General features: G+C 41.5%; 1 protein-coding gene and 1 long non-coding RNA gene across 9 annotated transcripts in view; one reads left to right on the top strand and one right to left on the bottom strand.

Moving 5' to 3' along the window:
- PKP2 (plakophilin 2) overlaps positions 1-7,506 on the bottom strand; it is a 42,143-nt gene extending 34,637 nt beyond the window's left edge. Inside the window, 2 exon segments of the mRNA XM_042889529.1 lie at positions 6,806-7,217; positions 7,219-7,506. Coding sequence (XP_042745463.1) covers positions 6,806-7,217; positions 7,219-7,476 — 670 coding nt within the window. The 5' untranslated portion in view covers positions 7,477-7,506.
- LOC122189962 overlaps positions 7,339-12,992 on the top strand; it is a 19,540-nt gene continuing 13,886 nt past the window's right edge. For 2 of the 8 annotated variants that reach the window (XR_006182049.1, XR_006182044.1), the window contains exons 1-2: positions 7,339-8,594; positions 9,788-10,157. This is a non-coding gene — a long non-coding RNA (uncharacterized LOC122189962). The remainder of the gene's footprint in view (positions 8,595-9,787; positions 10,158-12,992) is intronic. The other 6 variants (XR_006182050.1, XR_006182048.1, XR_006182046.1 and 3 more) reach the window with 5 other exon arrangements.

The raw sequence follows: 12,992 nt of genomic DNA, 5'->3' as shown, positions 1-12,992 counted from the left end.
TCTTTTAGAAGTCTTACTGTTATTCATCTTCTCCACAAAAAACATTTTATCACAGCAAGGTGATATTTTTAATATCCCAGATAATGACAAATGATTAAGTACTGTGAAAGTGTATCGCCTTACAGCTACTGAGAATGTTTATTTCACTGTAACCACTTTAAATATGCATGTCTTACCTGATAGTCCCGCTCTAACAAACACAGCACGCATGACTGAAGCTAAAATATTGCAGCTGTAGATTACAACTGAGAAAACTGGGTTTATGTGTATACTTTTGTTCCTGAGTGCCCTAGAGACACAGTTTTCACGATTGCTAAAGAAGTACAATAACTGAATATGGACTATTTACATCATAGCTGTCTGCTAACGTCTGTTCTCCCTCAGGCAATAGTTTAATGATAATATACTGAAACAAGCAGTGCTGCACTAATCTTACTATTTCACCCAAAGAACATGAAGAGTCCACAAACACATTCTGTGGCTTATGGAGGTACGTGGTGTATGGTGCTAAAAAAGAAGGGGAGTTTAATGATGCTTTAAAACTGTACCTGTAAGGCTCACTAATCCAACAAATAATGTAGAAGACCCACAGTATATCTGCTTCGATAGATTCTTTCCACAGCTCAGCTTTGAAAATGGAACAGTGCACTGTGATTATTTCCTTCACTACCTTAGGCTTTGTAATAGATACAGATGAAGTAATTGTTTATGAGATTGCAGTGTTACTATGAGAATCTGTGTACAGGAATATAACAAACACAGGTGTAAAGAGGTGAAACAGAAGCTGAAAGCTAAAGGCAAGATATACCTCAAATCTGTCATAAATGGAGTCAGTGTGGGTTGCAGAAGTTTAGGCTGAAAAGATGACAATGACTAATAAAGAAACTGGCCATGAATTTTCAATATAGCAGATATTGTCTGAGATACTAAAGGAAATAAATCTGCAGAAGAAAATCATTAACTTAGCCAAACTGATGGAAGTCTCTGCTTCTTTAAACATTAGGAGCCATATGCACAAAGGAATTCAGATACCAAAAACAAGCAGGCAAGTGACTGCCTAGATTTTTGAAAGCAGCTTGTGTACCCGTGTCAAACTGCTGAGGCTTTTGGTTTGTGCCATTAGTCGCATGGATGAATTAGGTGCATGTGGGCATCCCTAGGAACCTCAGTATGACTGCATCTTTCATCATTACTGCATGTAGTCAGTAAAAACTTGGTGAAAAGAAACAAGACACTCATGTAACAGGAACAACTTGTGAATGATTCTTTTTAGCATGTATCTACCTGGATAAATCCAAATTTGTGTATAATATGTAAGTTAATGCAATCATTTGAGGTTTTATGGAGGTATTTTCCAGCTATTTAATCATACTTTCCAATTCTTGTGCTTTGACTATACAAAACAGATTTGAACATGTACTAGGTGATTTGTTAAGACATATTCATGCTAACTTTGCATCAATGAGAGTGGAGTCATGCAGCCCAGTCAAACTCATCATTTGGACTGTACTAATTCCTTCATGACATATAAGGCTGTCACAGCCCAAGGGTTACCCAACTACATGACAAAGCAGTTATCAGGAGACTGTTATTTTCATACTGCATAAATTTCCTGCCAATTTGCACTGACATATAAAATCTGAGAATTCACATAAATCTCTCATTTTTATGATATAATTAACATACAATTTCAGGTGCCTGGTAAGATCATGTCTTACCATACTGCCCACGTTTGCCTTTTAAAGATTACCTTTATTCATTGCTACCTATTAAAGTACTGTCATATAATCAGCCTTTAAATAGACACTCTAGAAACAGGACTGTTTCTTTACAGTTAGTATTTTTTGTCTAGTCTCCTTAATGAGCAATTATTGTTATTTATCTTCTTCAAACATAAAGATCCCCTGAGTGAGTCATTTTGGCATGTTTTAGTTAACTCTGAATTCTCCGTCTTTATTAAACAAACAAAATAATCTTGATAAAATAAGAACAATAAATCCGTCCATGAACCAGCATAGGGTAAACAGCTACCCTCTTTGTAAAAGCAAAAACACATTCAACCACGAATTGCAACACTCAGTTATCTCCAGCTTTAAGTGGCTTCAAGCAGTCCTCTGTTTTTTAACCTTCAGTCTCCCTGTGAAACCATCCACCAGTAAACAAAACATTTTTCTCAGTCAGAGATAAACATAGTAAATGTTAACTTGAGGAATTTCACTTTGCATTTTTGTACCTCTTGTTTGTTTGCTCTTACCATACCAATAAACTATTCTGTCAGCATTTTACCCGAAGATTTATTAGGGAGACATAAAATGTAGATTGTGAGATGGGCTGTCTATTTGTGTCAGAAGCTAAGTGTGCTAAAAGAAAAAGTGGAAACTAAAATGCTGTGCCTTTCCATTAGTTATGAGATGCAGGATAGGTCATCTAGTCAAAACTTGCTTCTGTCAGAGAGAGTTCCTCCAGCTAAGGTTTCACCACTTCACAAAATTTTATGTTTTTTGCACCTCTCAGATTTGCTCATATTCAAAAGTCATCAGGGAGTCCTTCTATACTCAGTGAACCAGTTAAGAAAAAGACACAAAGGATGCTTCTTTTTCTTTTAAATATTATGGATTTGTGGAATTTACATGTTCTAACTATGAGAATCAGTGCTTTAAGCCTCATAGAAACTCTCCAGAAAATATGAAATCAGGATGCTTGACTGCATGTGATTTCCAGCAGTCAAGGAACGGATGGCTTTCCTACAGGCCCTATGTCCCATCTGTCAGCCAATGTGAATTTATTAGACAGGCATCTCAAAGGCATCTCAAAGAGCAGTCATGTGTAGGTAATTGAATGGAACCTTTTGTGATGGCCTCCCTTTCTTCGTTCAGACTGAACTAAAGAAGCTCAAGAACACTGGCGCGATGGATGTGGCCAGTGGAGGAGGAACACTCAAGCTCTTCACTCTCCTCCACACACAAAATGAAAACTGTACAGAAATCATCTAATTTCACAACAGCTATGATAAAATTTTGAGATCTGGCAAAATAATTACACTATCAGGAAGAAGACTGAATAGTTAACTGAGAAAACAGTCCTATTCATCTTCATGGTGGCTCTTTTGAAGCCCCCTTATGTGGTTTGGTTCAACATTTCTAAAGGCCTGGAAAGTTCCTCCCCATTAATTGCTGGCTATCGCTGCAGACAAATCAATCTCCTATGTGCCTGCCCTTGGAAAAGAACAACAAGATACATCTCGAAGACACATGACGTTCAAAAAAGATGATTACCTGTTAAGGAATTAGGTGTAGGATTCCTTTTGAATCATATGCATTGTTACCTCTCAGTTGCGAGTCTTTTTCAGCACTTTGTACTTGAATGATTACTGTGAAAGCCAGATTTTGGCTTTAAACCCTCTACTGCCGGACATAACGAATCCATATCCTGTGCAAACAAGTCTATTGAGGACTGTGGTATTTTCACACAGACTAAGTGCCCACCTGCTGAATATCTCTTGCCCATCAATTCTCGGGTGGGAGGGAGATTATATCCTTGACAGATACTTGTAGCGTTCCTGGTTTGTCATCTTTTAATCCTTTTTTTACTTCACCACTCACAATGGACTGAGCTAGTGGCATTTAGGAAAAGCACATCAAAAACTTCTCTGAACCACGTCACGCAGAGAAGAAAGAACCTTTTTGACTATTCCTTTTCATCATAGTGCCAGGGCATGCCTGGTCCCAAGTGACATTCCAACATTTTTTACTCTTCACTGGTCATTACATTCACATAAATGCTCAAATGTAAGACTTACTTTTTTCCTTCTGGCTCAAAAATTAGCAGTGAGGAATAAGCAAGGCAATAAGAAGTGTAAGTCACCAACAGGGCAATTTTTCTCTATTTCCCTTTTCCACGAAGATACAAAAAGAAAATCACTATGAAGCATGGTCAGAAAACTACAAATCCCTAAAGCAAGGTAAAGAAAATTACTATCAAGAATTTTAGAAGTGAAGAAATGTAAGGAAAAAATAGGGTTCTGATTGTAATTATCTAACACTGTTGGTTTAGAAATCATATAAGTTTAAACCCTCTTTTCAAATAAACATTCCATAGTTATAAAACCATGTGTTAGAGGATGCATCTTTACATAGATCACCGAGCCATCTGATCTTGTGTGGCATACTACTAAATTCTGTGGTCCTCTGTTACAGCAAAACTGGCAAGGATGTAAAGGATGGAGGACTTTGGTCCAGAGACTACACTAGAGAAACAGAAATACCACTGATGAATTTAAAAAGCCAATCAAAGTCCAAATTGAACAAGATTACAGGAAAGTAGAATCATAAACAGAAATGCACAAGGTATAGTCAATACAATAACAAACACCAGTCATTAACATAAAGGGCCTTTTTTTTTTTAATAAGGCTGAACTCTCTACCGTAACATTTCCATTTTTAAACATTAGGAAATTTCACATGGCTGCTTTTCAGTGCAACATAATCTTTAATTTGCAAAGGTGCAGCAAACTGGAAAATTACAGCTGTTGTTAAACTACTGCTTGGAAAGCCACTAGCAATGTTTGAGAATGTTTTAAAAAGAGTTGAGACGGTTCATAGTTTCAACAATTTTGCAGCAGGAGGAATTCACAGATCTGGTGATGATCTGAATTTCTATTATAAAATAAAAAAACTGTAAAGATATCCTTAATAGGGTATGCAGGTAAGGGCATAAAGCAGCAAGCAAGATGGAGGTAGAAGGCAAAAATATGTTTTTCCACTTGAAGATAATGTTGGAGGCCAAATCTTTAATCTGAAACTTCAAGGAGAAATTATGTTGCCTGACAGTGTACTTCTTGAGGCTTCAAAGATTCTAGTATAGTAAGTGGAAAATCAGCACGCATGGATGACACTTGCTAAGACCTTTACTGCCACTCATTTTTCATACCCCTTTGTTCTGTCCCTGGCTAATTTTAGGCATGCATGTGAATGCTCTGGTTAGGTATGTGGTAAGTACCTTGCTGAACAGAGTCTGAAATACAGATAGGACAGTTATATCACAGGGAACTTCATCTGATGCTTTAAAAACTATTCTCTTCCTTGAAACTCCAAACAATATGAGATACTTAATACATCTTGAAAACTGTACTGTTCAGTGAAGCGGGTACTTTTTTGCATGTTAAATAGCGCATATTTTCAGAAGTAGTTTCCATTCAAAAATGTCTTTCAAAGCATAGTAAAATGTTGTGCAAGTCTTCTATGAAAAAATCACAACGGGACATACACACACATATTTTTCAGGTAAGACATTTTAAATGTATTATAGGCATTTGATATGCATTCTAAGTATTTTTATATAGTACATGAAATGTATTCTGATTCCATTTTTTTTTTTTTTTTGAGCTTTGCATAGGAACAAAATTTGCATGGTGAGCTGGGCACCAGAATATGTTTGAAAGAAGAGAAGTTCATTTCATGCACAAACAATCCATCTAACAAAACGATATTTGCCATGTCTGATCTTGAAGCTTAGTTTTGGAGCCTCAGAAATGCAAAGTATTCAAACACTTGATCTTTATAAAAACAAAGCAGACAAAGAAAATTATCCTAAATCATTCAGAGAAGTTAAGATGAGCTGGAAAGATGAGAACTCTGTCTTCATAGTTTTATCACTGTTTAGATATACGATGTTAGATTCACAAAACCATTTCGTTTGTTAGTCAATGCTTTAAAATGCCCTCTCCACGTTGTGCCTCTCTATTGAGAAAAAAAGAAATGAAATTACTCTAAAAACTGTTTAGAAACCTTACTGAGGAGTGCTGCCAGGCTAGGGACTTACAGGTATAGATAGCTGCATACTGCGCAGCTGTGGGTACCTGTTTATGTGAACTTTGTGTGCCTCATTTGTCAGAGTATATCTGCATCTGCATTGGATTCTTTTAGCAGTGAGGCCTTTTTCAGATGGAAGTCAGAAGTGTAAGGAAACCTGTAAATCCATCATATCATATCACAGAATTATAGAATCATTATGGTTGGAAATTATCTCTGAGATCATCCAGTCCAACCACCAACCCATCCACACCATGCCCCCTGACCACATCCCTCAGTGCCACATCCACACAGTTACTGAACACCCCAGGGTCGGTGACTCCACCACCTCCCTGGGCAGCCTGTGCCACTGCAGCACCACTCTTGCTGAGAAGAAATGCTTCCTAACATCCAACCTGAACATCCTCTGGTGCTACTTGGAGGCACTCTTGTCCCGCTGCTGTTAACTGGGAGAAGAGGCTCCCCTCCATTCAGACAGCTGTAGAGAGCAATAAGGTCTCTCCTGAGTCTCCTCTTTTCCAGTCTAAACTCAGGAATATCTGAGTGAAAACAGGATTAGAAGGATTAAAAGTTTTCATCACTTATTTTGGGCCCGGTTCTGCAGAGTGCCGTGGGGCTCAATGTTTGCCATCCACGCCTTTCTCAAAGGTACTTTGCCAAACCTCCTTTTTGCACATTTGCTTTTACTTAGAGGTGAAACCAGGAAAGCCATTTCCGACTCTACTCCCCAGCTCATTCTGCAAACAAGGCCAGGCTGCTGGAACAAGCACAACCAGAGGAGAACTCTGGCACCCTCCATCTCTCCGGCAGCAGTAAATCCCGAGCAACTCCCGCGTCTCACAAGTTGCAGTAGCTGGGAGGGAGAAACTTCCCTCTACGGAGACGGGCACTGTGAGAGAGCAGCGCTGCTACAACCCCGCAGCCGGGGCTCGCACCGGGGCTGCCCCAGCGACTCGGGACGCCCAGAGCCACGCACGGCGCAGGCGAGCACTCACCGTTGTGCAGAGAGCCTCGGCTCTTCCTGGCCAGCGTCTGCTGGACCTGCCGGTGGATCCGAAGCGCCTTCTCCTCCCCGCCCGACAGCTTGAGGCCGGCCTCGGAGGGCAGCGCCAGGCTGGAGCTGTCCAGCTCGCCCAGTATCTGCTGGCCCAGCACGGTGCGGATGTAGCCCTGGTCGCCGCCGGGGCCGCGGCCGGCCATGGGTGCGCGCGGTGGCGGCACGGGGCCGGGGCCGCGCCTCACGGAAACCTGTTGCGCCGCCGCTCCACCGCCGGAGCTCGGACTGCTGCTGAAGGACGGGAGGGGCCGGAGCGGGACGCGCCCCGCGCTCAGTGCGGCCCCAGGCCCTGCCCCGCCCGCCGCGCAGGTGCCGGGCACGGCCGCGTCCCTCCGCCTCCCGCCTGTTTCCTGCCTCCTGCACGGTCTCCGCTCCTCTCGTCCCCTCCCCTCGCCGGGGTGAGGGACGCGGCGTGGCGGCCCGGCCCAGCTTTAGGCAGCGCGGAGCGGTGTCAGCCAGCCGCCCACGGCTCCGGCCGTGAATTTGGCAGCCGACAGCGGCCCCGAGGCCGTACAGCCGAGGAGAAGCTGACAGACGGGAACATGTTCTAAACGCGTGTACGTTCACACATCTTACACTAGCATTGAAGTACTTATGTGGTTTACACATAGCTTACAGACAACACGCATTTTGCATACGCGTCTGTTCCAATTTGGACACGTAAGATGCGAAACTGCTTCACAGTCTCCGGATGTGAGGCAAAATCTTTTGGGTGGGATAGTGTTAGTGTGTGTGTAGGGAGGTTTCCCTGCTGCGGGGTCACCAGACTGTCTTGAGACTTCCCAGGGAGCTGAATGGAAGCACTCTGCTGTTTCTTTGTGAAGGGGTGCTGAGGGAATTCCGCAATTAAAGGCTGGAGAAGAACCAACAGGCAAACCTGCCTGTGTTTACCATCCGGAGTGGTTTTGTGCAGCAGAAACAGAGCTCGAGGAATAGGAGCAGCACAGAGGCCTCAGTTGTTCCTCTACCTTGGGACATGACGTGGATCTGCTGGCTTAACAAGCTCTGTGACTGCGTGGATCTAAAAGGAGGAGGCAAAGCCTTGTGAACAGGAAAGCACAGGCTGTCACACTGCAGTTAGAAAACAAGATAGAAGGGCCAGAGTTGTTTGATATAAAAACAAATAAACAAACTGAAAACAAACCAAACCAAAACACCACCAAGAAGCTAAATGTAAAAGCTTAAGTTTTTCCTAAAAGAAAATGAAAGATGAATATAGCTTTTAACATCACTTGTTGCTGTTTCAGAGAGCCATTGAGACTCCAAATGAATCAGCATGGTTGTACAATGGTGAGGGCACAGAGAGGCTGGAGGGAAACTGGCACTGCGATGATCCCTGCTTAAGAATAATGCAAGGAACTGCCCCTTTTCACTTCCAGAAAAATCAGGCTGGGGGAAGTACTGACCCCATGCATAGAAGTCCCACTTGCAGCAGCAAAATCCTTTTGCCTTTGATTTACTTTTTGTCTCTCTCCCATTTTTCTTTAAGAAGAGGAGGGGGCTCTGTCCTGGCTTGTCACTGGTCTGGTTAATGTCATCCCCTTTGCTCTCATGTAGTGTATCACAGGATTTTTGCAGGATATACAAAAATAGTTTCACTAGTTAAGAGAGCTGTAGTGACACATTCCTCGTTAAGGTAACATACAGAAGCAGAGAGGCTGGAGATAAGCTGTGGGGTACCTGTTGGGAAAGGAAAACAGGAATTCGTGAAGAGGAAGAAGCTGAAGGTATGTGGCTGAACTGTAATGGGCAAGTCTAAAAATGTAACAGAGAACTGGAAGGATAAAAAAATGGAAGAATGGGAAGGACAAGGCAGGAAAAACAATGGGGAGGACACATCACAGCTCAGAAGGAATGTAAACTATGCTAGAAACTGTTAGACCCTCTTAGTACAACACAGTCACAAAGGCATCTCCAGTAAATAATAGATACTGTGTTCTAGTTGGTTGTTTAGAACAGGCAGGCACAGATGAGAGAGAACTGCTGAGGAGATTAAAAAACAGGTTTAAAAATGTGAAACATTTCCTTTCCTCCTCCTTTTTCTTGCCCTCTTCTCCTTTCCTGAGTTTCAGGACAAACACAGTTTTTATAGTTGACACTAATTTGGTTTCATACATAAAATACACTTCAAATAGGTTCAGGATTTAGAAAACAATCCCCTAGAGTGTGTCTTCAAATGCTGCTGAATATTCAGTGAGATTTCTGAGACAGGTTTCTTCTGAAATGCTAAATGGAAAGGTTTTTGTGGTGTGTTTTTTGCTTATTTGCTTTTGAGGGGGCACTACATTTTCTTTCCTAGCCATTCGAAAAAATGCTTAGGCAAGAACTGAAATAAAGATGAATTAAGGCACTTTCTACTCAAGGAAAATAATGAGATTCCATGTAACCAACTGCTCCACCAATACCACTTCTTTGAAGCTGACTTTTGCTTTTTGAGAGCGGAAGAATTTATCAGTGCCATTAGTAGAATCAGAGCACTGTAGCTGGTGTTGTCATTGAATGTGAGGCAACATGTGAGGGATGCTTGGTCTTAAGTTTTTTGAAAAAGAGATTTAATTATGATGCATGCAGTGGCTACAGGGGAAAGTACCACATACAACAGTACCCCAGAAAGAACATTTACGTTAGAGCTGTGGTAGTTGGTCTTTTCACACTTCTTTCTCTTCCTTCCTCTCTCTCCCTGCAAAATGACTGATAGAGCAAACTGGTTTTGAGGGCACACTGAAAACAGATTAATTCAGAAAACTTGGAGGAAACTGGTTTAATTATGAATATTGATGTGTTCTGTTTAGCTTTGAAAGCGCCGAACAACACAGTCTTAATTTTAAAGACAAACAAAATTCCTATGTAAATCTCTAGGATCACCTGGAGAATGAAATGTCATTCGCCCGGCACTTTTTTGTCTTTGTTATTTATGCAGAGCTTTGGATACCATGGTTGGAGGTGTCGTATGCAAGTGCAGGCTAGTCAGGAATAGCTGGGTTGTTTCTACAGCTGGCCTGTTCGCTTGAATAACCCTGCTGAGAGAAAGCGAACCCGTTCCTGCCTGTCAGCAAAACCCCTGAGAGGATGAAGCGGCCGCACTGCCACCGCGCGTTTCCTGCCTGGAACAGCACGACCCTGAGCCCTGCTGCTTTTCCTCCGCGGGTTACCGCCTACCAAGAGGGTGTGTAGCGGGCTGGGGGTTAAGCCCGTGCTTAGAGACCTGCGATCGGTGTTTTATTGCATTTATATTTGTCGGAAGGGTTAAAGCTGAAGTTAAATCCAACTGTCTTTTGCAGGAGATACAGGTAACCTACGCTTTTATGGAAACATTTCTTTAATCTTCACATATCTTTTGAAAGTAGAGGAATGGAATATCACATATTTTTTTGTCCTAGAAGATAAGTTAAGGTTTTGTTTGTTTGTTTTTCCTGAGACACAAAGGGGAGAAGTGCTACTCCTTCATTACTAAAATGAGTGTGATAACAGTTCTCTGCCTGACAGATGACAGTAAAAGCATTGAGATTTGTCACAGAATCATAAAATCATAGAATCACTCAGGTTGGAAAAGACCTTAAAGATCACCAAGTCCAACCGTGACCTAAAACATACTTATCCTAACTAACAACCCTCCTCTAAATCATGTCCCTGAGCATCACATCCAAACGGTTTTTAAACACATCCAGGGATGGTGACTCAACCACCTCCCTGGGGAGCCTATTCCAGTGTTTAACAACCCCATCTGTAAAGAAGTGTTTCCTAATATCCAACCTAAACTTACCATGGAGCAATCTGAAAACATTAAATCGTAATTACTGAACAACCCAAGTTGAAAGGGCTGCATAAAGTTTTGATGGGTACTCTTTCTGAGCTGACAGCGTTCAGGGGAGTGGAAGTCTTCCTGAAGAAGGAAAGTGCCCACTCATGCACATACAAGATGATGATGATCTGCAGTTCCTTGCACATCACGAACTTTCCCTTGCTCTGCACTTCGCTGACATTCATGTGCAAGTGCTGGTGCTGGAAATACAGCCTGCAGCCTAGAACTGGTTGATCTTCCTGACTTTTGGAAGGTCGGGTAGAACTGCTAAATCACCATGAACTTTGTTTTATGTCTTAAGGTGGCAAGAATTTGGGGTGGTCCTGGAACTGTAGATAACAGTGCCCCCTCAGGTGTATGGCTTTTTGATAATTCACTAGGGCCTAATTTGTGTTATGACCTGGGGGGCAAAGCCATGTTCATTTCAGCATTCCTGTCTTTTTTCTTTGTTCGTTTTCTCCTGTGACTGATAATGCCTAGGTCTCCTGTTCCCTACTGGGAAGAGACAGACATACAGTGAGCAGGACAGGAGGTAGAGTTATTCCAGGGTTAGAAGCAACATCATCTGCACCCTGTGGCCTGGAGTGAGAAGGAAGAAAGTTTTAAAGGAATGTGGTAAAGCCCATTTTTTCCCGTCCTGTGAATGTCTAGTGTGTAACATTCCATTGATTGCTCTCTTCTGTGATTCATCAGAGCTGGCTTCAAGCTTGCCAGAAGCAGGCAGTGCTGATGATATTGCATTGAAGGACTGACAAAGTAAGGGCACGACTTGTCCCTGCATGGGACTGTTTTGTGCCTGTGCCCAGCATTTGTGCTCATTTCTTTTTGTTTTATGTCACTCTGTTCTCTCAGTTTTATCCTTTCATTCCTCTCTTCTTCTTCTTCTTCTTCTTTCTTCTTTTTTCTTCTTTCTTCTTTCTTAAAGTAACCAAATGTAATAATTTAAAAGTGTGATTTTTTTTCACTTTCATTCTAGGCCCAGAGCCACACATAACCATTTACCAGAACAAAAGCTGTGCTCTGCATCTGTCAGTTCTTAAGTGATCTGGGCACTGGGGAAGCAGCTAGAAAAGATGCAGGAAGGCATAATCAAATAATCTTATCAGATGCTGCCCTAAAAGGAGCAGATGTATGATGTGACTTGTTTGCAAGGTTTGGAATGAAAGGAATGAAGCAGAGCTAATTTCAGTAAGCTGCAGTCAATACTGTGAGTAACAGTTGTCTCAAGTGGTAGTTGTTCTTCCACACATTAGCATTTTGGTCCCTGCAGTAAAAGTATATGCTTGTACAAATACTTTTAAGGTGTTGACACAGGAGCACACCACCAGCGCTTACTGAAGTCCTTACTGCATGCAGTATCACTGAGAGTCTCTAAGTTTATCAGGGTCCTTTTGCTGGGTTGTGCATGTAATGAAAGGGTTTTTTCTTCATATATCCAAATGACTAATGTGTCATCTCATACATGTCAGAAATTGAGGAGTTAAATGCTATTCCTGAGAAATGCTGAAAACCAGACATTTAAAAACTTTTTATTGTTCTGCGGCTGATTTAGAATTGTTTGAAATTTGGGTATCCAGTACACAATAAAGCAATATTTAAAAATAATATTTTTTCCTAATGTTATTATAAAGGTTTTTACTGATCATATTTTTTGCATCAAAGCATCTATTGAGCTAAAACTAAAATTTTGTGGAAATTCTTTGGATCAAATTATTAGTTTCATGAAACTATCCACATATCTTTTTTCAGTATAGTGAAATTGAGAGACTTAGAAGAACATCTACTTATCTCTTGTAAAGTAAGATTAACTGCATATATGACATAACAAATACCTAATCTGCTTTTAATATGTTTTTTAAAGCACAACGGGATACTATTTCTGTGTGATACTGCTTTTCGACAGCCTGAGGATGCACACATGAAAAGTCTGTTATACTAGACACTCATCTGCATAATACCACAGTGCTGCATCCAAATCAGTTACCATAAGAACATAACAGAAAGGACTGAAACATGCTGGAGATTAAGTTGGAAGAAAAACAGTGTGCGCATGCATATTCATTTTGGGCTGGATTCTTAACTCTTCTTCAGCAGCTTCGTGCAGAAAGCAGTCACATACCTTCCTACTCTGTTTCTTTGGGAAAAGGAAGTCTCAGATAGGCTCCAGCTGCCAGAATAGTTTATAATTGATTTGTGTGTAAATGAGCAGGTCCAGCTGGCCAGCGAGAAATGCTGTTGAGAGCTGCTCTATGAAAACAGCGATTTCCTAATGGATTCTTCCTTCCTTCCTTCCTTCCTTCCTTCCTTCCTTCCTTCCTTCCTT

The sequence above is a fragment of the Lagopus leucura genome, unplaced genomic scaffold (assembly GCF_019238085.1).
Source record: "Lagopus leucura isolate 7727_CA_CO unplaced genomic scaffold, USGS_WTPT01 Super-Scaffold_100159, whole genome shotgun sequence".
NCBI classification, from domain to species: domain Eukaryota; kingdom Metazoa; phylum Chordata; class Aves; order Galliformes; family Phasianidae; genus Lagopus; species Lagopus leucura.
This window is presented reverse-complemented; position numbering and strand designations above follow the sequence as displayed.